Here is a 27,872-nt window from a genome sequence, read left to right as displayed (position 1 = left end):
AAATTCATGTCAAAATTCCAGTCCACTTTAAACTATATTTGACAGCCAGTGTGCAGAGCAGCACCTCCAGTTCTTTCGACTAAAGGGCAAAACTAGGCAGTAGATAGCTGTAGGCATTAGATTCTTGTGGTAACTTGGGCTGAATCTTGTAGATTCTACATTGCTACTGCTTCATTTAGGAAATGACACTTTAGATCAAGGAAAAAAGTAGACACACAGGTTAATAACTCATCCCAGATCTCTACTGCAGTGTTTAAAACATAGTTCTTCAATTATGGTAGAAGATGAATATTAATTCAATCATCACTTAACACAAATTTCTTGAGTAGCTGCTTTGTGTCAGGCATTAATTCTAGATACTGACAATTCAGCAGTGAATAAGAGAAATAAAGTGCTTACTCTCATGGAGCTTATGTACCCCCTGGTAAAACAGAAAATAAGTGAGCAGGGACTTTAACTGGAGACCGTGAAAAACCCCAGGAAGAAAGATAAAGCAGAGGAAGGGGATAGAGAACGATGTGGATGGGAAGGCCAGGATGGAGGGGGTGGGCCAAAAAGGCTCCTGGGAAAGTCATATTTGAGCAGAGATCTGCAGGAAATGAGGGAACAAAACATGTTCCAGTGGAAGAACATTGCAGGCTAAAGGACCTAAAAGTGCAAAATCTGAGAGGTGGGGATGAGCTTGTGTATGGTCAGAAGTGGGTAAGGAGGAGGGGATATACCCAGGCAGGGAGAGGCCAGATCACGTGGGGCCCAGAGGCCAATGGAAGATACTTGGATTACGTCCAAAGTGCACTGGAAGCGTTTAAGTAGGAGAGTTAAGTGGCAGAACTGACAGTTTAGGAAAAGGTTGCTCTGGGTGCCAATGGAGAGTGAATTAAGGAGGGCAAGAAAGGGACTGGAGATTAGTTAGGAAGCTACTGCAGAGTCAGTGTAAGATGGCGGCTTGCATGGGTGGAGTGATGGAGGTGGAGAGATGCTGCCATACTTGGAACATATTGGGAGATAGAGCCTGTGGGACAGCTTGTATTGGACACAGAGGATAGGTTTGAGGACTGATGAACTGGGTAAAGAGAAGACAATTAGGTGAGAGGTTGAGCTGTTTGTTCATCTGTTTGAAGGGGATCAAGAGTTCTATTTGAACCGAAGTTTGAGGTGCTTATTAGATGGCCATCTAGAGCTATGGAGTAGGTAGGTGAGTGTACGTGTCTGGGGCTCAGGGAAAGCTGGCACCGTAGGAGTTAAAAGACATCATCATGGGATGAGGCAGATAGTGAAGGGGAGAGGCCTGAAGTCTGAGCCTGGGATGCTCCAGGGGTTAGAAGCAATAAGAAGAGCCAGAACCAACAAAAGAAGCTGAGAAAGAGCAGCCAATGAGAGGGGAGAAGAAGCAAGAGGAAGGGGTGTCCCAGAAGCCAAGTGAAGAACAGATGTCCAGGAAAGGGATGACCAGCTGCATCAACCGTGCTGTTTGGTTAAACACGATGAGGACTGAGAACGGACCCCAGGATTTGAGAGTTAAAAGACACCACAAGTCCACAAGAAGAGCAGGGGTGTGGTGTGTGGAGGTAGGGGAGGGGAGGGCTGGTGGGGAGGTGAGGCAAAAGCCCAACTGCATGGGTTGAAGAGAAATTAGGAAGAATTAAGAGAGTGGGTCAGACAAGCTAGACTCCTTTTTCATAGCCTTTTGCTACAAAGATGAGCAGAGAAATGGGGGCAGTAGTTGAGGGCAATAAGGAGTCAAATTAAAGATGAGAGATTTTATGCTGTGAAGAATGAACCAGTCAAGAGGGGGAAATCAAAAATGCAGGAGAGAAGAGATAACTGGAGGTGTGATGCCCGTGAGCAGAAGAGAGAAGATGGGAATTGCACATGAGTGGAAGGAATAGCCTTAAATAGGAACCCAGACAATCAGTCACTGTAGCAGACTGGGGCATCTGGGGACAGAGGCAGGTGGTAGGCAATGAGAAAGTTCTTTTTCTCTTTAAATTTTCTCAGTCAAATGAGAAGTAAGAAGCAAGGCTGCTTTATGACTCATGGGGGTCATCCTTAATAGAGGCCTAAACGAACCTGCTTCCTTTAGACCCAGGCAAACAAGCGCCTCAGGATGGACTAATGAGGGCACCAAAGCCCACAGGGCAGCCCAGCTCTCCAGGTGAGAACTGCCGAACCCAGTGCTTTCTCTTTGTTTCTTTCTCTCAGTCTTTTTGTTTTAGCTTTTGTGATTGACTCCCATTGTAGAGTTTGTAAACTGAGCTACAATAAGTTTCAGCAAAACAATATAATGTATAACATTAAATTAATGCTGTTAATTTTTTAATTTTGTTGTTTATTGTTTTGGCTTCATATTTGTATAAGCACAATAAGCCTGAATTTTTTTTTTAATGTTAAGCATTCTCACTACACACACGAAACTTAAATTAACTCTGTGAGGTAGTGAATCTGTTATTTTCATCTTGGTAATCATTTCACAGTGTATATCAAATCATTACACTGTGCACTTTAAATATATATAATTATATTACTGTCATTTATTCCACAATAAAGTTGTAAAAAAAAAAAAAAGCTACGTCTTTTTTTAAGGAGAGGAAACAGCTGGGAGAACCTAACTTAGCAGCCAGAAGAGGGCATAAGAATGCAAATCTCTGAGGAATCAAAACCAGGCAGAGAAAAGCCCCTAATCCTTCAGCTACACTTTAAAAATTTAGAAGTCTTTGATCCATTTGCGCTCAGTTTCACTAGTGAACCCCTCTTACTTAATGAAGGAAATACTAATGTTCCAATAAGGAAAGTAGGTAAGGACATTTACAAAACAATTTATAGGTGAAAAATGGGAAATGCCAATTCAGACCAAAATAAATGTTGCATTTCACCAGTAGAGGTAGAAAGTAGACTGGTGGTTGCCGTGGCGGAGAGAGGGCAGGGGGCGGGAGGCGGGGGGCGGGGTAAGGGAAATAGGGAGTTAGTGTTTAATGGGTAGAGTTTCAGTTTGGGAAGAAGAAAAAGTTCTGGATTTGGATGGTGGTGATGACACATATTGCCACTTAACTGTGTATTTTATTAATAAAAAATGGTTAATATGGAAAAATTTTTATGTGTATTTTACCACACATGAAAAAATACTGCATTTCACTGGCAAAGAAATCCAAATTAAAACAATGAGACAGAAGTTTGTACCCGTACTCTAGCCGCAGTGGGCACGGATGGCTGTGGAAGAGGTGGATGTCACCCAGGACACAGGGAGACCAGCCTCCTCGCAGCTTGCTGGGTGGAGGGAAAACAATGTCATCTTCCCAGAGGCCTATAAGACTCAAATGCTTTGACACTATGCCTGTCAAGAGCCTATTCTAAAGGAAGCATCAGTACCCAGACTGAGAATATGAAACCAAGTGCATACATATGCATTCACTGTATGCTGGAAGGCCAGAAGGGTGCCACCAAGGGATGACAACCGGGGGAGTATCTGGAAGACAGAAAGCACAGTAGGCAAGACAGCACAGAACTCAAGGGTGCCGGGCACCCATACCCGTCCAGCTGAAAGAAAATAGCACGCAAAAAGGAGCTTTCAAGCAGAAATCGGAAATGATCCTGCAATCGGATGCAGGAGGAAGTGGAAGCAGAAAGTGTGGGGCAGGGAGAAGGAGGAGGTCTCTCTGGATATTATAAAGGGATCAGGACAGTTGACCCAGCTTTTTCACGCTCCTCTTTCACCCTCATCAACAGGCTCTTTAGTTCCTCTTCACTTCCTGTCCTTACAGTGGTGTCACTTGCATATCTGAGGCTGTAGATACTTCTCCCAGCAATCTTGATTCCAGCTTGGGATTTATCCAGCCTGGCATTTCACATGATATACTCTGTATATAAGTTAAACAAGAAAGATGACAATATACATTCCTGTGCTCCTTTTCCAAACTAGAACCAGTTAGCTTGAAATTCAACATTAAAAAAATGAAGATCATGGCATCCAGTCTCACTCAGTTCAGTTCAGTTGCTCAGTCGTGTCCGACTCTCTACAACACCACGGACTGCAGCACACCAGGCTTCCCTGTCCATCACCAACTCCTGAAACTTACTCACACTCATGTCCATCGAGTCAGTGATGCCATCAACCATCTCATTCTCTGTCGTCCCCTTCTCCTCCTGCCTTCAATCTTTCCAAGCATCGGGGTCTTTTCTAATGAGTCAGTTCTGCACATCAGGTGGCCAAAGTATTAGAGTTTCAGGTTCAACATCAGTCCTTCCAATGAATGTTCAGGACTGATTTCCTTTAGAATAGACTGGTTGGATCTCCTTGCAGTCCAAGGGACTCTCAAGAGTCTTCTCCAACACCACAGTTCAAAAGCATCAACTCTTCGGTGCTCAGCTTTCTTTATGATCCAACTCACATTCATACATGACTACTGGAAAAACCACAGCTTTGACTAGACGGACCTTTGTTGGCAAAGTAATATCTCAGCTTTTTAATATGCTGTCAAGGTTGATCATAGCTTTTCTTCCAAGGAGCAAGCATCTTTTAATTTCATGGCTGCAGTCACTATCTGCAGTGATTTTGGAGCCCAAAAAAATAAAGTCTGTCACTGTTTCCTTTCCTTGTTTCCCCATCTATTTCCCATGAAGTGATTGGACCAGATGCCATGATCTTTTTTGAATGTTGAGTTTTAAGCCAAATTTTCCACTCTCTCTTTCACTTTCATCAAGAGGTTCTTTAGTTCTTCACTTTCTGCCATAAGGGTGGTATCATCTGCATATCTGAGATTATTGATTTTTCTCCTGGCAATCTTGATTCCAGCTTGTGCTTCATCCAGCCTGGCATTTTGCATGATTGTACTCCACATGTAAGTTAAATAAGCAGGGTGACAATATGCAGCCTTGATGTACTCCCTTCCCGATTTGGAACCAGTCTGTTGTTCCATGTTCAGTTCTGTTGCTTCTTGACCTACATATAGATTTCTTATGAGGCAGATCAGGTGGTCTGGTATTTCCACCTCTTTAAGAATTTTGCACAGCTTCTTGTGATCCACACAGTCAAAGGCTTTGGTAGTCAATAAAGCAGAAGAAGATGTGTCTCTGGAACTCTCTTGCTTTTTCAGTGATCCAAAGGATGTTGGCAATTTGATCTCTGGTTCCTCTGCTTTTTCTAAATCCAGCTTGAACATCTGGAAGTTCACGGTTCACAAACTTTTGAAGCCTGGCTTAGAGAGTTTTGAGCATTACTTTGCTAGCATGTGAGATGAGTGCAATTCTGCAGTAGTTTGAACATCCTTTGACATTGCCTTTCTTTAGGATTGGAATACAAACTGACCTTTTCCAGTCCTGTGGCCACTGTTGAGTTTTCCAAATTTGCTGGCATATTGAGTGCAGTACTTTAACAGCATCATCTTTTAGGATCCAGTCCCATCACTTCATGGCAAGCAGATGGGGAAAAAGTGGAAATTGTGACAGATTTTATTTTCTTGGGCTCTAAAATCACTGGATGGTGACTGCAGCCATGAAATTAAGACACTTGCTCCTTGGAAGAAAAGCTATGACAAACCTAGACAGCATATTAAAAAGCAGAGACATAATTTTGCTGGGAAAGGTCCTTATGGTCAAGGATATTGTTTTTCCAGTAGTCATGTATGGTATGTAAATGTTGGACCATAAAGAAGGCTGAGCGCCAAAGAATTGATGCTTTCAAATTGTGGTGCTAGAGAAGACTCTTGAGACATGGACAGCAAGAAGATTAAACCAGCCAAACCTAAAGGAAATCAATCCTGAATATTCATTAGGACTGATGCTGAAGCTGAAGCTTCAGTGCTTTGGCCACCTGATGGAAAGAGCCGACTCATTGGAAAAGACACTGATGCTAGGAAGATTGAGGGCAGGCGGAGAAGGGGGCGACAGAGGATGAAATGGTTAGATAGCATCAGTGACTCAATGACATGAATTTGAGCAAACTCCAGGAGATAGTGCAGGACAGAGGAGCCTGGTGTGCTGCAGTCCATGGGGTCACAGAGTCAGACATGACTTGGCGACTGAACAACAACAATGATGATAACAGCTGACCCAGTTCTACCCCGACACACACCATAAATATGTTCCTTCTCAGAGCTGCCATCTCTGATGTGTGTCAGAGGATGTAACACAAAACACATGGGACACTGATGTGCTCAATGGCATTATCTGTAAGAGCAAAAATATTACTGATAGCTGGCAAAGTTAGCTAATAAATTACAGCATATCTCTATCATTCAAAGTTTTTCAGCGATTAAAAATTTATTTTTGAATTTAAATGATATCAGAAAAGGCTCATGTCTAAAGGAAATAGACATCTGCAAAAATTGAATCGGGTCTGTGGAATAATCCACAGTGAAGCTCTGTATAAATGTTGATTTCTCTGATTTTGATAACTGTACTGTAGTTATATATGAGAATGTCCCTTTTTTAGGAAATATACACTGTACTACTGTATTTATGAGTGAAGGAGCATCATGTCTACACTTACTCTCTGTTAACTTTCTGTTATGATTAACAGAAAAAATAATATACAGAGAGCATGATGAAGCAAATATGGTAAGAATATTCTCAGTGGGAGAATATGAATGGAAGGTATAATTTTTTCAAAAAGCAAATAACCAAATAAAAAAAAATCCAATGATAAGGACAGATAATCCACAGGAGAATAAAATGTCTAAGAGAATTAAATAGAGTGATGCTCAAACCTTACTAGTAATCAGAGAAAAGCAAATTAGAACAATGAATTCTTGTTTTTCAGCCATGTCAGCAAGGATGTGGGAACACAGTCACTCTCAGACATTTCTGATCCCGTTGTTTGGAGTGTTAGCAGCACTTATGTAACAAATTTGGAAAGGCGCGTGCCTTTTGATGCAGTAATTCTACCTTCTAGGCACAGAATGAAAAAAAGCTGCATGCAAAATTATACATAGAGCGTGACTTTTATTTGGTTAAAAAAAAAAAAGCTATAAGTAAATCACAAAAATGGTAACAATGATTAAGGATTATCTCCAGGCTTTAAAAAGAAGAGGGGTTTCTTCTCAGTATTGCTTTTTAAAAAATACATGAAATACTCAAGCAAGCAGGAAACATACAAAAACAAAAATAGCAAACCTTCATGTACCCAGGAACCAGAGTTAAGTGATGTGAACAGTTATAAGAAAGTAAGTCATTAGATGTGCTTGAAGACCATCCCAACTTCTTCCCACCCTTTTCATCCTAGAGTTTCTTCTAAGCATTCTTCTCTAAGTTTGTCTGTATTTTACAATGTTAACTTATTACCCTTATAACAAGAACAACCCTTCTGAAAAGCAGCATTGAATGGAAACAGAGAGAATGATGAAGCAAATGTGGTAAGAATATTCTCAGTGGGAAAATATGGATGGAGGGTATAATTTTTTTGAAAAGCAAATAAGCACATCATTTGCACACTTCTCAGAATGTCTGGGGGACTCTGGTGATTCCCTCTGACTATCTGTTACTGGAGAAACCAGGGTACTGTCACGTACCTCCACTTGCATGCCATAAGACTGGCTACTTATAAGTCTCTGAGTGGAAATAAAATGCCACTTAGAAACCAGTAGCTTTCACATTTGAATGCCCAGTAACTCTTCAGTGGTCAATACCTGCTGAAGCAGCAGTTGCAACGTGACTGAACTCAAAGGAAGGCAGGTGCTGATAAATTTTTCTTCTAGCCCAACCACTTTGTAATTTAAGGAATTTAAATTCTAGAGCAAGCATGTGACTTGGTCAATACCAGACCTGGATCTCATAAGGAGGAGACTAAAGGAAGGGCTTTACCAGCAGCCTAACACTGGATCCTTCTTTCCCTTTGTGGAAAATGAGGGCTAAAAGGCACCATGGCTTTGATGTGTTCCCAGGATGTTCCACTGACTACAGGTTCCCTCCTCAGATTCCCCAGACCTGGAGCCTGATCAGTGTCCCCTTCAGTGGACAGACAAGAGGGGGTTTTTCCCTTGTACTGGGTCCCTGGTCTTGCCCAGGTTGAGATTGTTCATCCAATCCCAAGTCTGTGAGTGATCAATCCGTGCCTCTCAAGTGTCAGCTCTTTCGCCTGATGGATGATAGGAAACTACAGAATTGGCCTCAAGGCTGGGATTTAGGGACACACACATGCACATTCACAACCTCTCAGATCTGGATTTTCACTCTGTGTCTCTCAAGAAGATGAGCAACAGAAGCAGTATATATCAACTCACCTGGCCCAACATGATGGACTTTTAAATGAAATTTTGCCTGATCAACAGCCGACATGGTAGCCAAGCCTCCAAGATGACCCCTAAAGGTCTCCATCTCCTGGAGTTCATGAAATTCTGGAATAGCCTCCTGCCACGCTGTTGCAGGGTAGGCTTGTGCAACACATAGAATATGGTAGAAGTGACAGTCTGTTGCTTACAAGATTAGATTATGAAAGGTACTATGGCTTCTGTTTTGAGCACACTCCACCTCTCTCTCTCTCTCAACTCACTTGGGGAGAAGCCACCTGCCATGTCTTGAGGACACTCAGCAGCCCTGTGGAAGGGCCTGGAGAACAGAAAACTCCAGCCAGGAGTCACATGAGTGAATCTTCTTGGAAGCAGATCCTCTAGCGCCAGTCAAGGCTTGACTGCAACCTCATGAGACCCCTTAAGCCAGAAACCCCTAGCTAAGCCACTCCCAGATTTTTGACCCCCAGAAACTGTGAGATAATGAATGTTTGTTGTTTTAAGCTGTGGAATATTGGGGGTAATTTTTTATCACTCCCAAACTGAGTGATAACTCAGGTAACTGAGGTAACTGAACTCACTCTCCCTCAATACTCAGTATGCTACAATGAAGTTTTTACCAAGCTATGTTTTAGAGTTTAAAAAAATGTTGGTCACATGCAGACACAGAGAAAGGACTTGGGGACAGAACGGTGGGGACAGAGTTGGGGGTATAAATTGAGAGAGTAGCGCTGACATATACACTACCATACGTAACATAGATAACCAGTGGGAATCTGCTATATTACACAGGGAGCTCAGGTCAGTGCTGTGTGATGACCTAGAGGGATGGGATGCGGGAAAAATGGAAGCAAGCCACAAGAGGGCAAGGATATATGCATACTTATAGCTGATTCATGTTGCTGTACAGTAGAAACTAACATGACATTGTAAAGCAATTAAAATTTTAAAAAATATATTGGTCACAGACTTCCACATAATTTTAAAGCCCTTTATTTAACTTATCTATAACTGATGGACCCATAATTTCTTATTTTCTCGGTTGACTACACTCTGATGGTAAAAGATGATCCAAAGGATTACAAATTGCTGCCATACCCAAGCAAACTGTGCCTTTCAAAGTAGGATGGGGAAACACTATTTTATGAGGCTTTCAGGGTGCTGCCTCCCAGCAGGCTCTCCCTGAGCAGGCTGCAGAAATCTTCTGTGTGGCTCTCAGACAGCTTGATTTGGGACAATATATCAGGCTCTTAGGGATGGCCTGGCTGGCTTTGTCATCCCCAGTCTCTTTCTTCAGAACACTGTAAATCAAAGGCCCTGGCTAAAGCTTATACATCAAACTCGGAGATGAAAAGAAGACAAGACCAAAGGAGACATACATAAAACCTTCCCTGTGAGACAGCATAGCAGAAGGCTAAGAGATCATTTAACATCAGCCTAAAGTAACATGTTCCCATCTTTATTTTATGAACTTTACTTGCACTTCCACAACTGTTCCTTTTTAAACCTACCTGTGACAAACAATTCTGAGTTTACTGGTAAAAATATCATGGTGGGAAAATGTCTTCTAATCTGGACGTTTCAGAAATGGATTCCATGGGTTTTCTATCACTAAAGGGTAAATTCCAAGACAGGAAAGACTGTTTCTAGCTCACAATTCCTCCCTAGGAGCTAGCACAGAGCTTGTTCAATGAATAGTTGGTGAATAAATATACTGAATTTACTTTCCATCTCTGAAGGTCTATAGTCAAAAGGTATCAGCTGAGTGCCTATGGACAGCATGGTGCCCTTGCATTGCTCCTTAGCCGTGAGGGCCACGAAAGTTAACAAGGCCTAGACCTGAAACTGAAAAAGACTATCAGGCCCCCATGTGTGTCCACTGGAATCCAGTAGCTCTTTAGGCATAAAAACAAATGTGTGACTTTCTTAGCAAATTAACTGCTGTTTTAAATATTCTATAGAGTTCTGATGGTGCCTAAAATCAATAAACATTCATCAATAAATACCACATTATATGTGGTGAAGACAAAGCAGTTACAAAGGTGAGCATTACAGTGAAAAACCGAAGTTTGAGATTGAAAATAATGGATAACGGTAAGTATACAGATGATTTTTGTCCTTCTAATGTTCTGTATTTTCAAAGTCTCCTACAATTAGCATGTGTTGGTTTTAAAAATAAGAAGAAAATAAATGGTATTCCTGCAGGGGCAGAATCAGGTGAAAGGGGAAAAAATACTAGGAAAGTCAACAAAAATGAGTCAGGGAAAGGTACCCTCTGCTGGTGAACCATAATGATGACTAGCACGAACTTCGGAGTCTGCTGTGCCCTGTTCAAATCTCAGCATTGCTGCAATATTGTTATGGGCAGGTAATTTTGCCTTTGAGCCTCAGTTTCCTCATCTATAATATAGGAGTAATAGTGTCTTCTTTAGGTAGAGAATGAAGATTAAATGAGATAATATGTTGAAGCATCTCAGGTCAGCAGCTATTATTTCTATATTGTTACGGGTGACAGTGAGTGACATCTTACACAACTCTTGGGGTTACTATAGCAGCCCCAACTTTCTCTTCTGATACACAGATATAGAGCTCTTCCTACCCCATTCTTCTACCACTTTCTTTTTTTATTCTGTTTTCTCTTCTCTCCACTGCTTTTGTCTCTGCCAACTGGAACCAGTAATACTCACTGGTGTGCCACTACCAACACTCACTGGTATGCTTAGGTCCACAGGCGGGATCTAGTCTAGTAAGTCAGGGCAAGGTCATATGATCCAGGGTCCCTGCCATCCTACCAATTCAGTATGTGATCTCAAGCTTCTTAATCACTCTTGGCAACTCTGTATCATCTAACCTATAAAGTGGGGACAAGATCTCTGCCTTTACTTAATATGGAAAAATAGTAGAGAAAAAAATCTAAATAACCTCTCACAAAACTTCATGGCAAATAGATGGGGAAAAAGTGGAAACAGTGACAGACTTTATTTTCTTAGGCTCTGAAATCACGGCAGGCAGTAACTGAAGCCATGAAACTAAAAGACTCTTGCTCCTTCGAAGAAAAGCTAGACAAACCTAGACAGCATACTAAAATGCAGAGACATCACTTTGCTGACAAAGGTCCGTATAGTCAAAGCTATGGTTTTTCCAGTAGTCATGTACAGATGTGAGAGTTGGATATAAAAACGGCTGAGCGCCAAAGAACTGATGCTCTCAAATTGGTGCTGGAGAAGACTCCTGCGAGTCCCTTGGACTGCAAGGATATCAAACCAGTCAATCCAAAAGAAAATCATCCCTGAATATTCACTGGAAGGACAGATGCTGAAGCTGAAGCTTCAATACTTTGGCCACCTTATGCAAAGAGCCAACTCACTGGAAAAGACCCTGATTCTGGGAATGATTGAGGGCAGGAGGAGAAGGGGACAACAGAGGATGCAATGGTTGGATGGCATCATTGACTCAATGTACATGAGTTTGAGTCAAGTCTAGGAGATAGTGAAGGATGGGGTTGCAAAGAGTCAGACAAGACTGAGCAACTGAACAAAAAAACCTCTGGCAATGATACACTATCTGGTACCAGACTTGCCCTTCTGCTGTAAATAACCAGAAAATAGGACAAAATGTATGGAACAACATTTTTCAAATACTGGACACAAGTGGTATAGGATCCCTGAGAAAAGGAAAACAAAACAAGATGCGCTAGGACTGCCTCAGTTTCCTACCTGGAGGCATTTTCTGGATCACAGTGCAGGAGTGGGATCTAAGCAGAGCCCACTAAGGAGACAGATACGAGTATAAAGTACTTGGAATTTGTGAAGCTAAGTCCTAGAGAGGAGGGAGCTACACAGGGAAAGAGCTCCAGAGACTGGAACAGGTATTCTTTTTGCATCTTTTACTGAACACATGATCTTGATTCATTTTGAAGGCAAACCATTTGACATCACAGTAATTCACAATTTTTGTCCCAACCACTAATGCTGAAGAAGCTGAAGAGTCGAACAGTTCTATGAAGACCTATAAGACCTTGTAGAACTAACAAGCAAACAAAAGATGTTCTTTTCATCATAGGGGACTGGAATGCAAAAGTAGGAAGTCAAGAGATACCTGGAGTAACAGGCAAGTTTGGCCTTGGAGTACAAAATGAGGCAGGGCAAAGGATAACAGAGTTTTGTCAAGAGAATACACTGGTCATAGCAAAAACCCACTTCCAACAACACAAGAGACGATGCTACACGTGGACATCACAAGGTCAATACTGAAATTCGATTGATTATATTCTTTGTACCCAAAGATGGAGAAGTTCTATACAGTCAGAAAAACAAGACTGGGAGCTGACTGTGGCTCAGATCATGAACTCCTTATTGAAAAATTCAGGCTTATGTTAAGAAAGGAGGGAAAATCACTAGGCTATTCAGGTAAGACCTAATTCGAATCCCTTATATTTATATATTGGAGTTGATGAATAGATTCAAGGGATTAGATCTGGCAGACAAGAGTGCTTGAAGAACGATGGACAGAGGTTTATAACACTGTACAGGAGGCAGTGACCAAAACCATCCCAAGAAAAAGAAATGCAAAAAGGCCAAGTGGTTGTCTGAGGAGGCCTTAAAAATAGCTGAGAAAAGAAGAGAAGCAAAAGGCGGAGGAGAAAGGGAAAGGTATACCCAACTGAATGCAGAGTTCCAGAGAATAGCAAGGAGAGATAAGAAGGCCTCTTTAAATGAACAATGCAAAGAAATAGAGGAAAACAATAGAATGGAAAAGACTAGAGATCTCTTCAAGAAAATCAGAGATACCAAGGGAACATTTCATGCAAAGATGGGCATGATGAAGGACAGAAATGGTATGGACCTAACAGAAGCAGAAGATATTAAGAAGAGGTGACAAAAATGCACAGAAGAACTATGCAAAAAAGATCTTAATGACCTGGATAACCAGAATGGTGTGATCACTCACCTAGAGCCAGACATCCTGGAGTGTGAAGTCAAGTGGGCCTTAGGAAACATCAGGAGGTGATGGAATTCCAGTTGAGCTATTTCAAATCCTAAAAGAGGATGCTGTGTAAGTGCTGTACTCAATATGTCAGCAAATTTGGAAAACTCAGCAGTGGCCACAGGACTGGAAAAGGGCAGTTTTCATTCCAATCCTAAAGAAGGGCAATGCCAAAGAATGTTCAAACTACCATACAATTGCATTCATTTCACATGCTAGCAAAGTAACGCTCAAAATCCTTCAAGCTAGGCTTCAAAAGTATGTGAACCAAGACCTTCCAGATGTACAAGCTGGATTTAGAAAAGGCAGAGGAACCAGAGATCAAATTGCCAACATCCGTTGGATCATAGAAAAAGCAAGGGAATTCCAGAAAAACATCTACTTCTGCTTTATGACTACACTAAAGCCTTTGACTGTGTGGATCACAACAAACTGTGGAAAATTCTTAGAGATGGGAATCCCAGATCACCTTATCTGCCTCCTGAGAAATCTGTATGCAGGTCAAGAAGCAACAGTTAGAACTGGACATGGAACAATGGACTGGTTCAAAATTGGGAAAGGAGTATGTCAAGGCTGTATGTTGTCACCCTGTTTATTTAACTTATATGCAGAGTACATCATGAGAAATTCTGGGCTGGGATGAATCTTTAGCTAGAATCAAGATTGCTGGGAGAAATATCAACAGTCTCAGATATTCAGATGATATCACTCTAATGGCAGAAAGTTAAGAGAAACTAAAGAGCCTCTTGATGAAGGTGAAAGAGGAGAGTGAAAAAGTTGGCTTAAAACTCAACATTCAAAAAACTAAGATCATGGCATCCAGTCCCATCTGTTCATGACAAATATATAGGGAAAAAGTGGAAACAAGGGCATATTTTATTTTCTTGGGCTTCAAAATTACTGTGGACAGTAACTACAGCCATGAAATTAAAAGACATTTGCTCTTTGGGAGAAAAGGTATGACAATCCTAAATGAAAGTGAAAATGAAGTCGCTCAGTTGTATCTGACTCTTTGCGACGCCATGGACTGTAGCCTACCAGGCTCCTCCATCCACGGCATTTTTTCAGGCAAAAATACTGGAGTGGGCTGACATTTCCTTCTCCAGAGGATCTTCCCAACCCAAGGAATGAACCTGGGTCTGCTGCATTGCAGGCAGACGCTTTACTGTCTGAGTCACCAGGGAAGCCCTTATGACAATCCTAAACACTGTATTAAAAAGCAGACAACACTTTGCCGACAAAGGTCTATATAGTCAAAGATACGTTTTTTCAGTAGTCATGTATAGAGGTGAGAGTTGGACCATAATGAAAGCTGAGCACCGAAGAACTGATACTTTTGAATTGTGGTGCTCAAGAAGACTCAAGAGTCCTTTGGACAGCAAAAGATCAATCCAGTCAATCCTAAAGGAAATCAACCCTGAATATTCATTGGAAAGATTGATACTGAAGCTGAAGCTCCAATAGTTTGCCCACCTGATATGAAGAGCCAACTCATTGGGAAAGACCCTGATTCTGGGAAAGATTGAGGGCAGGAGGGGAAGGGGCATCAGAGGATGAGATTGTTGGATGGCATCACCAACTCAATGGACAGGAGTTTGAGCAAACTCCAGGAGACAGTGAAGAACATGGGAGCCTGGTGTCCATGGCATCACAAAGAGTCAGACAAGACTGAGCAGCTGAACAACAATAACTGAGCACTAAGTTGTGCACATTTATGGTGAAACTCCATAGAGCCAGGCAAAGCCAGGGAAGTTGAGCTGAACAAGTCCAAAACCTTGCACAGGGCTGGAAGACTGCCATGTTCTGGCAGCCATAAGGAAGAAAACTTGCTGACCTTTCAGTAGTGATCCAGTAAGGCCACATCTTGGTAATAAGCTAAACTAAGGACTGAGTAAAGGCTACACCAGAATCTCCCTAACGAACCTAAAAACAAGCCTGAAAAACAGCAAGCTGACGAGCAAGTAACTTAACTGTCTGCCAAAATGAACTTCAATACTTTTTAAAGACTGCAAAAAAAAAAAAAAAAAATGATGTCAACTACATAATATCATGAAGTCCAAGCAGCTAGTAGAACTTAACTAGACTTGAGAAGTAGAAAAATGTAACCTATATCCAGAAGAAAAATCAATCAGTAGAACTAGATCTTGAAAGGACAGAGATGATGGAATGAGCAGACAAGAACTTGAAATAGCTATTATAAATATCCTCAAGGTTTTAAAGGAAAACATGAACACTGTGAGTAAAGAAATAAGATCTATGATAGTTTTGCTTCTTCATATATATAATTTTATTTATTTTTGGCTGTACTGGGTCTTCACTGCTGCACGGGCTTTTCTTTAGTTGGCATGAGTGGCGACTATTCTCTACTTGTGGGGTGAGGGCTTCTCACTGTGGCAGCTTCTCTGGTGGAGCATGGACTCTAAGGCATGCGGGCTTCAGTAGTTTTGGTTCCCAGGTTCTAAGTGCAGGCTCAGTAGTTGTGGCACACAGACTCAGTTGCTCCGCAGCATGTGAGATCCTTCCCAGATCAGGGATTGAACCTGTCTCCTGCACTGGCAGGCGAATTCCTTACCACAGAGCCACAAAGGAATCCCCGTGATAGTTTTACATACTGTCAAGCATTTCAGTCACAATATTGGATTTTGAATATGATATCATAGAAAAAGTATGAACCAGGAACCAAATCAGAAGAATAAGTTCCAGATCCACTTCTACCATTATCTTGCTATGGCACTCAGGCCCTGACTTGCATTTTCTGGAGTCTGAGATCCTCATCTGCGAACTGAAGATGTGGACCTAAGTAATATCAGTTGCTCAATTTTTCTGATTTTAAAGTCGCACTGCCTCCTGTTTACCCATAGGGAATGGATCCCTGAAGCACAAAAATTCATTCATCCAGCACTTCGCTTGAAACCAATACTTAGGGAATTCCAAGGCAGACCAGTGGTTAGGACTCCATACTTTCACTGCCAAGGGTGCAGCTTCAGTCCCTGGCTGAGACTCCATAAGCTGCATAGCTCAGCCAAAATATATGCGTTGTTGTTGTCCAAGAGCCCAGTTCAGTCTGACTCTGCAACCCCATGGACTGCAATACACCAGGCCTCCCTGCCCCTTACCATCTCCCGAAGTTTGCCCAAGTTCATGTCCATTGAACTGGTGATGCTATCCAGCCATCTTATCCTCTGACACCATCTTCTCCTTCTGCTCTCAATCTTTCCCAGCATCAGGAATTTTTCCAATGAGTCAAAAATATATATATCAACCATTATCAGTCAGGTTGTGTGTGACAAATCTAGGCACAGAACTTTTCTGTTTCTAAAGAGGAATCCTCAGTGGTTCTGCCCAGGAAATCCTTATTTAAAACCAGAAAATTGTGATTCAAGGAAAATGTATCTTTTTGGTGCTATAATAAAGTCACTTAAGAATTTTTTTTTAAATGTAATTAGAGGGCAGAAATTTCTTTTAAAATACTAATACTTCTATCTGTAGCCAATTCCATGTTCAGACAGTAAAGCGTCTGCCTACAATGCCAGAGACCCAGGTTTGATCACTGGGTCCGAAAGATCCTCTGGAGAAGGAAATGGCAAACCACTCCAGTACTCTTGCCTGGAAAATCCCTTGGATGGAGGAGCGTGGTAGGCTATACAGTCCATGGGGTTGCGAAGAGTCGGACACGACAGAGTGACTTCACTTTCTTTCTTTCTTTCCATGACCCAAAACCCATGAGCTTCAAATTCTACTAGTTGTGCCATTTTGTTGTTGTTGTTCAGCTGCCAAGTCATGTCCGACTCTTTAAGACCACATGGACTGCAGCACACCAGGCTTCCCTGTCCCTCACCATCTCCTGGAGTTTGCCCAAGTTCATGTCCATTGAATGGGTGATGCCATCCAACCATCTTATCCTCTCTTGCCCTGTTCTCCTTCTGCCTTCAGTCTTTCCCAGCATCAGGGTCTTTTCTAATGTGCCAGCTGTTTGCATCAGGTGGCCAAAGTATTGGAGCTTCAGCTTCAGCATCAGTCCTTCCAAAGAGTATTCAGGGTTGATTTCCCTTAAGATTAACTGCTTTGATCTATTAGCTTTCCAAGGGACTCTCAAGAGTTTTCTCCAGCACCACAGTTTTAAAGCATTAATTCTTCAGCACTCAGCCTTCTTTATGATCCACCTCTCACATCCGTACACGACTATTGGCTAGCTCATAGTCTTGACTATATGGACCTTGGCTGGCAGTGATGTCTTTGCTTTTCAACACACTGTCTAGGTTTGTCATAGTTTTCCTGCCAAGAAGCAATCGTATTCTAATTTCATGGCTGCAGTCACCATCCACAGTGATTTCAGAGCCCAAGAAGAGGAAATCTGTCACTGCTTCCACCTTTTCCCCTTCTGTTTGCCATGAAGTGATCGGACTGGATGCCATGATCTTAGTTTTAATACTGAGTTTTAAGTGGGCTTTTTCACTCTCCCCCTTCACCCTCATCAAAGGGTTCTTTACTTCCTCTTCACTTTGTGCCATTAGAATAGTATCTGTATATCTGAAGTTGTTGGTATCTCTCCCGGCAATCTTGATTCTAGCTTGTAACTCATCCAACCCAGCATTTCGAATGATGTGTTCTGCATGTAAGTTAAATAAACAGAGTGACAATAAACACCTCTGTTGTACTCCTTTCTCAATCCGTTGTTCCATACAGGATTCTAACTGTTGCTCCCTGATCTGTATGCAAGTTTCTCAGGAGACAGGTAAGATGGTCTGATATTCCCATCTTCTTAAAGAATTTGTTATGCCATTACTTTTATATAAAAACAAATTACCAAGTACAGAGAAAGAAGTGCCATAAAGTGAGCAATGCCACTTATGGCGTGCCATAAAATAAGATAATGCTGAGAAGGAATTTTCAATGGTTGTAAGGAGGTTTATCAAGGGTCTGTCTTCTAGAGCAGAGATTAGCAAATTTTTCCTGTAAAAAGCCATAAGGCTGTACAAAAAGAGGCCTTGGGTCAGATTTGGCCTATAGGCCATAGTCTGCTAACCCTGGCTCTACAGTCTTATTTAGACATCATTGGTCTCTACCTCAGACTTTACTGAATTAGAATCTACATTTTAAAACAGACTGATGACTGATATGGACATTACATTTAGAGAAGAACTGCGCTAAAGGCAGTGGTTTTTAAGTTTAGCTGCATATTGGAATTACCTGAGGAGGTTTTAAAAACTCCTGATTGCCCAGGCTGCCCTCTGTACCAATTAAATCAAAGCTTCTGGCAGTGGGTCCCGAGCATCAGTAATATCATTAAAGCTCCTTCCCAGGTGATACTAATCATTCTCAGCCAATGCTGAGAATCAAGGCTGAAGAGGCTCACTTAGTACAATCAAATCAACCACCAAGCTCATCTGCTAGCAGACAAAGCAGCCCAATACCCCACTAGGCCTGCTCCCTGTCAGAGATGAATGTATTTCAGAACTACAGAAATTCCCAAGGGGCATGAATGGTGACAAACAACCTTAGATCAAACTTGATGTCTCCTCCAATCCTCTGGTGGTGTGTAATTGGAAAGAATAATCTTGGAAGCGCAGAACTTATTTAAAAGGATGTTACCAATTGCAGCCTCAAAAGCTGAACATTTAGCTAAAAGCAGAAAATTCAATAATCTTTCATGACTTTGGAATTATGTTAAGGAATTCATTCTATAGGGCTGTGTTCAGAAGCATTTAAAATTCAGGAACATTTACCAGGAAATAAACAGATATTCCTAAATAAACCCCCTTTGAGTGCTCAGTACTTTTCTTTGAGCTTCTTGGGTCCCACAGATCAGACTTACTTTTCCCAATATTAATAAATAACACCTTTAAAGATGCTTCCTGGATTGATACCCAAGCTGCCATGGATGAGAAGCAGTAATAGGTATTCTAAAAAAAGCTGGTTCAATTCTTGGTATAAAGTCCAAAACAACCATCAGTCCTTTTTATTTGCTTCTTTTTGCTTTGTACTTTGAGGAGATAGTGCTATAAATATATGACTATTTCTCTAATTGCTATTATCTGATATTTGCATTTTCTCCTCTTTCAAAGAAAAGTATAAAATAGACTCTTTATCACAGAATTAACTTTATAAGCAAAAAAAAAATAAAGCATTAACTTACTTCACTAATACTAAAATTCTTCCAGCCACTACACACGTCACATATCAGAGGCCTTTTCTAGCTGTGGTGTTTAAAATGCACCCCCACGCAGCAAGCCTTTTCTTCATAGCATCAATTGATAGAGTACTTATTTCTTGGTTTTATTGTGTATCTATCCCTTCTGTACCCCCTCCAACCAGGACCCTAGTGCCAGAATAAAAGCTCCTGGAAGGCTGGGTCTTTATTTTGCTCCCTGTGTATGCCCAGTGCCAAGTGCGGGGCCTGACACATAGCAGACACTCAATAAACATTTCTTGACTGGATGAATGAACACCACCTACTGCATTTTAAAGAATCCGGTCATCAGGGGTGCGAGTAAACAACCCAATACAATATGGAGAAAACAGAAAAGAATGCAGCAGGTTGGTGAGGTATTAACACCTAGTAAGAAAGATACACATTAGAAAAGTTACTTCTCACTAACCTAATGATTTGCTCTATAAAGCAGAGAGACAAACAGTTTAACTGAACTTGAATCTTGGTATAATCTACTACAAATATGATTCACAAACTTTACAGAAATGTCTCCACTAGAGAAAATTTAATTGACAGAAAAGAATAGCCAGCTACCCATTCACTTGTTCAAAGATGTTATAATTTTTTAAAATGGTAGGAAGGACTCAAATTTTATGCATTGTAACCTCTAAGATATAGTTAGTAATAGTATTTATCACCATTTTCCAGTTGCCTATCATGTATAAGGGGACAGTAGGCAGTGCTTTACGCACTGTATACATCAAACAGTCCTGAGCAGTTGCCTATAAACTCATGCTGAGCCGTGATGAAATTCTCACCAGTTCATGGCTAAGTGAGAAAAATAGTGACTGGAGAAGATGGATCTTTATTTTGGGATTATTCTCTCACTTGGGATATTAAAATATCCTTTTTTTCACAAAATGATGGGAAGTTTGTGGCGTGACTGATATATGCTGTTTTTAAGATCTTTCCTTGGCAAAATAAAGGGATGGCCCAATCTCTGTTGGGCTTCAAAAAAGGAGAAAAAAGGAGGAGGAGGAGGAGAGAGGAAGAGAAAGCAAATTACCCAAACACTGCCAAATGTCCACTGGGGGCAAAAATCACCTCTGGTTGAGAATCACTGGTGTGGAGTGAAAACTTGAGTTATCTAAACAAAAGAGAGAAGATGGGCGCATTGTTATGAGACACGGAATCATAGTAGAAGAAAATCTGTCCTGGCCTGGAGCTGGAGCTGCCAAGGGTCACTCTTGGTGGCCGAGTGGCAGTCCATTCAGGAGCAAGCTGGACTGTGGCACTGGGGACCCATCTCATGCGAGGTACACAGCTTTTTGAACATGGGCACTGCTAATCAGACAGACAGTGGGGCTTTGCCCACAAAAGGAAAAAGGGATTTAAGTGTGAACTCAGATTGTTCTGAGTTTATCTGCATGAATCTAATTCTAAGGAATCTGTTTAAGGACAGCATATCTGTTAATGATATCAAGATTTACTTTAAACAGTAGTTAGTATTCATTTCATGGAATTAAAATGGGTTGCCCATTTTTGTACAAACATGTTCATTCAGCTCCTTTCTCCTATTTACTCATACATCTAGTTCTTTACTGAGTTTTTAAAAAGCTGTCACTTTAATCACTTATGAACACAGTCTTAGAAAGAAAAATCCACCCCAACATTTCTCACTTCCTTTTACGAGAAATTCTTTCATAGTTCCACCTCTGGAAGAACATTCTAATGATGTATGTGCCACAGCTCTGTATCTGCCACTATGGAAACTCACTAAAAAATGTTACTCCCTTAAATTCCTTCATGGCATATTAATTTGATGTTTTAAAACAAATATTTTACCATGAAATAACTCCCATAAAATAGTAAGATCAATCTAACTAAACTGGCTTCTCTAGCCCTTCCACCATCTGTAAATGTGTTTCTTATACTTTCTTAAAGGGATCATTTTTTGGTCATTGTATGTGTGTTAGACACTCAGTCATGTCTGACTCGTTTTGTGACCCCATGGACTGTAGCCCGACAGGATCCTCCATCCATGCAATTCTCCAGGCAAGAATACTGGAGTGGGTTCCCATTTCCTTTTCGAGGGATCTTTCCCAACCCAGGATGGAACCTGGCTTCATTATAAATATTCTCCACTAATATCTACTAAATCACTAATATTTAAAATAAAGAGTGGAGTCTTCCCTGGTGGTACAGTGGACAGAAACCCTCCGGCCAATGCAGGGGACACAGGTTCGATCTGTGATCTGAGAAGATTCCACATGCCAAGTAGCAATGGAACCCATGTACCACAACCACGGAGTCTGCACTCTAGAGCCTGCAAGCTGCAAATCCTGAGCCTACGTGCTGTAACTACTGAAGCCTGCATGCCCTAGAGCCTGTGCTCCTCAAGAGAAACGACCTCAGTGAGAAGCCCGTGGACCTCAATGAAGAGAAAGCCCTCCTGCAGCAATGAAGACCTACTACTACTACTACTAAGTCACTTCAGTCGTGTTCGACTCTGTGCGACCCCATACACGGCAACCCCCCAGGCTCCCCCGTCCCTGGGATTCTCCAGGCAAGAACACTGGAGTGGGTTGCCATTTCCTTCTCCAATGCAGGAAAGTGAAAAGTGAAAGTGAAGCCGCTCAGTCGTGTCCGACTCTTAGCGACCCCATGGACTGCAGCCCACCAGGCTCCTCCATCCATGGGATTTTCCAGGCAAGAGTACTGGAGTGGGGTGCCATTGCCTTCTCCGAATGAAGACCTAGTGCAACCAAAAAGTAAAATAGATAAACAAATAATTTTTAAAAATACTAAAATAAAGCATGAGACCTCCCTGATGGCCCAGTGGTTAGGACTTTACCTTCCAATGCAGGAGGTGCAGTTTGATCCTGGGTTAGAGAGCTAAGCATGCCTCATGACCAAAAAACAAACAATTTTTTTACAAGCAGTGTTGTAAAAAATTTAATAAAGACTTTAAAAAATGGTCCATATCAAAAAAATCTAAATAAATTAATTAATTAAATAAACTGCTATAGTTCTCAAGATATGATCCAACTAATAAGACTATTCACCCATCAAATACATTGGGTAAGATATGTATGAGGAAACCCATAACAAAACTGTGAGAGTTAAAAAGTGGAGACAACCTAAACATCCAACAACAGACATCACATTATGTAAATTATGGTCCAACCCCACAATGGAACACTATGCAGCCACCAAATATATGAGATCTATATGTATTAACATGGGAAGTGCTTTAATATAGCATTAAGTGAAAAGACTAAGATACAAATTGGTATATATAGTAAAATTCTATTTGTATTTCTAAAAAAATAGATCTATGAGCTGTTTGTGTATGTGTAATACATGTGGTGTATGTGTATTGTGAATACATATGTATAACTATATGTATGTTTAAGTTTATAATTGCAGAGAAAATGTCTAAAAGAGACATAAAAGTTATTTACAATCATCTCTAGGGAGGAATACGGAAGAGACACAAGACTTTTCCTTTCATACCCTTCTGTGCTATTTATTTTAATAACTTTGTAAAAAGGATGACTAAACCTCCATCACTAGTATCATAACTATCATACATATTCCAAAGTGGGAACCTTCCTCCAAAGATGAAGGAGTAAGTCTACAAGAAAGACACACTTTGGATTTTCTCTATAGCTCATTGTCTGAAATCCCTAATGGCTTTAAGGGAGCACAAATCCTGAAGCCTGACAAAGGAAGGCCATATGTCTAAAAAAGGAAGTCTCCCGGGCACCACTTTTTCAACACTGTTCAAATAATTTTAGGATATCTGGCTTGCCAAATTGGGAACATTCCACAGAAGTAGGACTCTAAATTATGAAACTGCTTTGAATAATGAAGTATCCTATATATTATTTTCAGAAATACTTTCAGAAGTTGGAAGTTACACTATACTTCTGGATTTTAATTTTTCTAAACCAAAGTGATATCATTGTTCCAACTCTAAATCACAATTCAAGCACAATCAAATGTGGCCAACAGCTGCCCTTGACCCAGAGTAGGAAAGGAATACAAAGCAAAGGCTGACCAAAAAGAACACAGCCCTGTGGCGCTCTAGCTGAGAGCAGGGCATGCTGGCCTGGCACATGGCTGCTAGCCAGCTGATTTCTAAGCCAGTGTGCTCATGCACACAATGAGGAGTCAAGGTGGAAAATTACAGGTGATGGTTACAGAACCCCCACTTGCTCTCAGGTACTAAAAACAAGTCTTGCAGTGAAGGATGCAATGTGTGGCATTCCAGTGGAGAGGACAGAGGGCTGGCAACCATCACTGCCACTCTGCACCCTCTCCCACCCTCAGGTTACTCAGTTTGGATTCCCTGGATGCACAGAAACAAAAACAGGGACACCAATAAGGAATGCTGGTGGCTTAACTGATGAGCACAGCACAGGCAGACAGGATGGCTAGCTGCTGCTGCTGCTAAGCCACTTCAGTCGTGTCCGACTCTGTGCGACCCCATAGATGGCAGCCCACCAGGCTCCCCTGGGATTCTCCAGGCAAGAACACTGGAGTGGGTTGCCATTTCCTTCTCCAATGCATGAAAGTGAAAAGTGAAAGTGAAGTCGCTCAGTCGTGTCCGACTCTTCGCGACCCCATGGACTGCAGCCTACCAGTCTCCTCCATCCATGGGATTCTCCAGGCAAAAGTACTGGAGTGGGTTGCCATTGCCTTCTCTGGGATGGCTAGCTAGGAAAGTCAATTCTACCATCACACTGAAGAGACACGGTGATGCTCAGTCTCTCCATCCATGGCCAGAGGCAGACACCAGTGACCTAAACAGCTCCAGGGACAATACCATAAGCCTCTGTTCCATTTCCATCAAAATTACCATTTGATTTCTTTTAGCCCTAAACCCAATGCCTTCAGAACTTGGGAAATAGTTTATCAAAACTCAGTCCTGACTGGTAAGAGTGGAAATGGACACCAGAATTTATGGCAGATAATCTATTTTCTTACAGTAATATAGGAAAATCATCAATGCTCTTAACCATCACAAGATATGGGATATATGGTTAAGAAAAAGAGACAAGCAAATATCATTTCAATATGGAGGAAGAATGTGTAATCCATAACTCTATACATTGAGCCTGATGCTTAAACAAGAGTTAAGTGTGGGGTGGGGCTGCCATTTGTGACACTTATTGAGTCTCAACCCCACTGGTTAGGTATTATTATCTGCATAGAACAGATGAAAAACTGAGGCTCAGAAGTTCTTAACATGCCTAAGGACACCCAGTAAAAAGTGATAAAGCCCTTTAAACCCCAACAGCTGTCCTTTCTTCCCATTCAACAGAGAAAAGGAGGTTGCCAGGCCCAGCTGTCACTCCTACCATAGGAGGCTCATCTCTGTCTGATCACAAATTTAGCAGAGAGCTCAAGCATTTATATTCCTACTTTGTTGTCTGCCCCAAACTACCTTTTTCACTATCTTAAGAAATTGAAAAATGTTCCACTTTCAGAAGGGTCAAATTTCTTTATTTCAAGAAACTAAAAGGGGGATGGGGCATTGATTGAGGGACAGTGAGCGAGGGAAACACACCCATGTTACTGCAGCTTTGTGACTGTTAGGCCAAGAGCTGGGGACAAGGTATAGCTTTCCTAAGTCTGGCAAAACAATACTATCTTCTGCAAGGGAAAGGGGGCATTTGGAGTTAGTGTTATAAGATTTTTGTTTTTCCCTCAGCTGATCACTGTGGAACACTGCCCGGGTTCCTGCTGCCTGGACTTCACAAGAATTCCTGGGCTGAGCAAAGACCTTATTCACCACCAACACATAACTCTTTTTAGTAAATAAACTCCCAGAGTCAATATATGGCATCTCTTCAGGTGTCTGGTGCTTTTACCCCAACTGCCTTCAAACACTTCAAGTTTCCCAAGTCAACAGGAAACATCTCATACAAAATTGAACAAGATCCTGCTTCTAAACATAAATTCCTGTTAGATGCACCAGCACATGTATTCATGTATCCATGCCAGTAGCAAAATGTCAAGTGCACCGGTCTACAGGGTTAGGGGACAGGCACCTTCACCCAGGCCAATGTCTGCGGTGGAACTCCTGTGAGGCCATCATGAAAATGTCCTGTACCGTCTCTGCCAGACCAGCTCCAAGATAGCAGAAGATTATACAGGACATGGCAGACCCTAAACATACAAAGCTAGCCAGCAGGGACCTTAAAGTCATGTAAAAAAAACACGAGAAACTGAGTGGAAGATAGATTATTCTTTCTGGGAACTATATTAATGTTTTGCATTAATTTTAATGATCAAATCATAGGGACAGGTAGCTTTTGCTTTTGATTGAGGAGGCAGGAGATAGGCTCCCATACCCCCCTCAAACAGCAAGCCCACTACCACCTCTTCTTGTCATCATTGTTTTATTCCTTTAAGTGTTACATTCAAGGCCTAGGTTCCTAGTGGGGATTCCCCCAGAACCACATATTACACTTGAGGTCCCCCTCTTCCTCCACTGGGAGGAAAGTTTTTATATGTGTATATATATATGTACACTTACTGTGTGTGTGTGTGTGTGTGTACATCTATATATTCTTTTTCAGATTCTTTTCCATGGTAGGTTATTACAAGACATTTGATATAGTTCCCTGTGCTATACAGTAGTTTCTTGTTGTTTATCAATTTTATACATAGCAGTTTGTATATGTTAACCCCAGATTCCTAATTTATTTCCCCCCTCACCTTTACTATCCCCTTTGGTAACCGTAAGTTTGTTTTCCAAGTCTGTGAGTCTATTTTCTTTGTAAATGAGTTCATTTGTTATCATTTTTTAGATTCTACATTTAAGTGATATCATATAATATTTATCTTTATCTGACTTACTTAACTCTAGATAAGCTCGAGGTCCATCTACCTATTTGCAAATGGCATTATTTCATTCTTTTTAATGGCTGAGTAATATTCCTGTGTGTGTGTGTGTGTGTATGTGTGTGTGTGTGTACACACACCACATCTTTGTAAATCTTTCAGATTCTTGAAGGGATCTTCAATCAAACAAGGTGAAGAATAAGTGTCTTCAAGCCTCTCTGGTCTTTAAGAATGTTGTGTTGACATGAAAAGATGCTCAACATCACTCATTATCAGAGAAATGCAAATCAAAACCACTATGAGATACCATTTCATGCCAGTCAGAATGGCTGCGATCCAAAAGTCTACAAGCAATAAATGCTGGAGAGGGTGTGGAGAAAAGGGAACCCTGTTACACTGTTGGTGGGAATGCAAACTAGTGCAGCCACTATGGAGAACAGTGTGGAGATTCCTTGAAAAACTGGAAATAGAACTGCCTTATGATCCAGCAATCCCACTGCTGGGCATACACACTGAGGAAACCAGAAGTGAAAGAGACACGTGTACCCCAATGTTCATCGCAGCACTGTTTATAATAGCCAGGACATGGAAGCAACCTAGATGTCCATCAGCAGATGAATGGATAAGAAAGCTGTGGTACGTATACACAATGGAGTATTACTCAGCCATTAAAAAGAATACATTTGCATCAATTCTAATGAGGTGGATGAAACTGGAGCCTATTATACAGAGTGAAGTAAGCCAGAAAGAAAAACACCAATACAGTATACTAACGCATATATATGGAATTTAGAAAGATGGTAACAATAACCCTGTATACGAGACAGCAAAAGAGACACTGATGTATAGAACAGTCTTTTGGACTCTGTGGGAGAGGGAGAGGGTGGGATGATTTGGGAGAATGGCATTGAAATACATATAATATATATGGAACGAGTCACCAGTCCAGATTCGATGCACGATACTGGATGCTTGGGGCTGGTGCACTGGGACGACCCAGAGGGATGGGTATGGGGAGGGAGGAGGGAGGAGGGTTCATGATGGGGAACACATGTATACCTGTGGCGGATTCATTTCAATATTTGGCAAAACCAATACAATATTGTAAAGTTTAAAAATAAAATAAAATTAAAAAAGAATGTTGTGTTGAAATTCAGCCCCTCTTGAGTAACAGGTGTTGTGGGCTTATTGAGCACATGCTGAGGATACTTATGGGCTTTTTGAGTGTATGCTGAGAATGAGAATAAGCCCAGTAAAGTGAGAAGAGAAGGCCAGGGCTGGTGATCAAGCCAGATGGGATTCAAAGCAAAATGTCACCCATTTCCCCTTATCCTGGCCCTGGCTGTGGAGTGTGACAGAGAACGTGATGGTGTGAGCACTGGAGGAAACCCTGAGAAGCGCTGCTGCTTGAGGGAGTCACTTGGGCAGTATTGTGTATGTGGTCATTGACGACCACACACAAAGGTGGTCTGGAGTGTTGGTTAAATAACTTAGCTGAGCCTCAGTTTTCTCAGCTTTAAAATGGAGATGAGGTTTTCCCTGGCAGTCCAGAGGTGAGGACTCTGTGGTTCTACTACAGGGGCACAGGTTCAATCCCTGTTTGGGGAACTAAGATCCTACATGCCAGCTGGCCAAAAAAGACAAATCTCTAAAATGGGGAT

General features: G+C 41.5%; 1 protein-coding gene across 6 annotated transcripts in view; it reads right to left on the bottom strand.

Annotated features, from left to right (window-relative positions):
• The window catches only part of SHLD1 (shieldin complex subunit 1), a 171,402-nt gene that overhangs the window by 43,025 nt on the left and 100,505 nt on the right, over positions 1 to 27,872 (bottom strand). The window contains exon 3 of one of the 6 annotated variants that reach the window (XM_070801150.1): positions 13,170 to 13,257. The exons of the other annotated variants lie outside the window; for them this stretch is intronic. Coding sequence (XP_070657251.1) covers positions 13,170 to 13,257 — 88 coding nt within the window. The remainder of the gene's footprint in view (positions 1 to 13,169; positions 13,258 to 27,872) is intronic. 6 annotated transcript variants of the gene reach the window in all.

Source organism: Bos indicus, chromosome 13 (genome assembly GCF_029378745.1).
Source record: "Bos indicus isolate NIAB-ARS_2022 breed Sahiwal x Tharparkar chromosome 13, NIAB-ARS_B.indTharparkar_mat_pri_1.0, whole genome shotgun sequence".
In the NCBI taxonomy this organism is placed as follows: Eukaryota; Metazoa; Chordata; class Mammalia; order Artiodactyla; family Bovidae; genus Bos; species Bos indicus.
The sequence above is the reverse complement of the archived record's forward strand: the minus strand, read 5'-3'. Positions and strand labels throughout refer to the sequence as shown.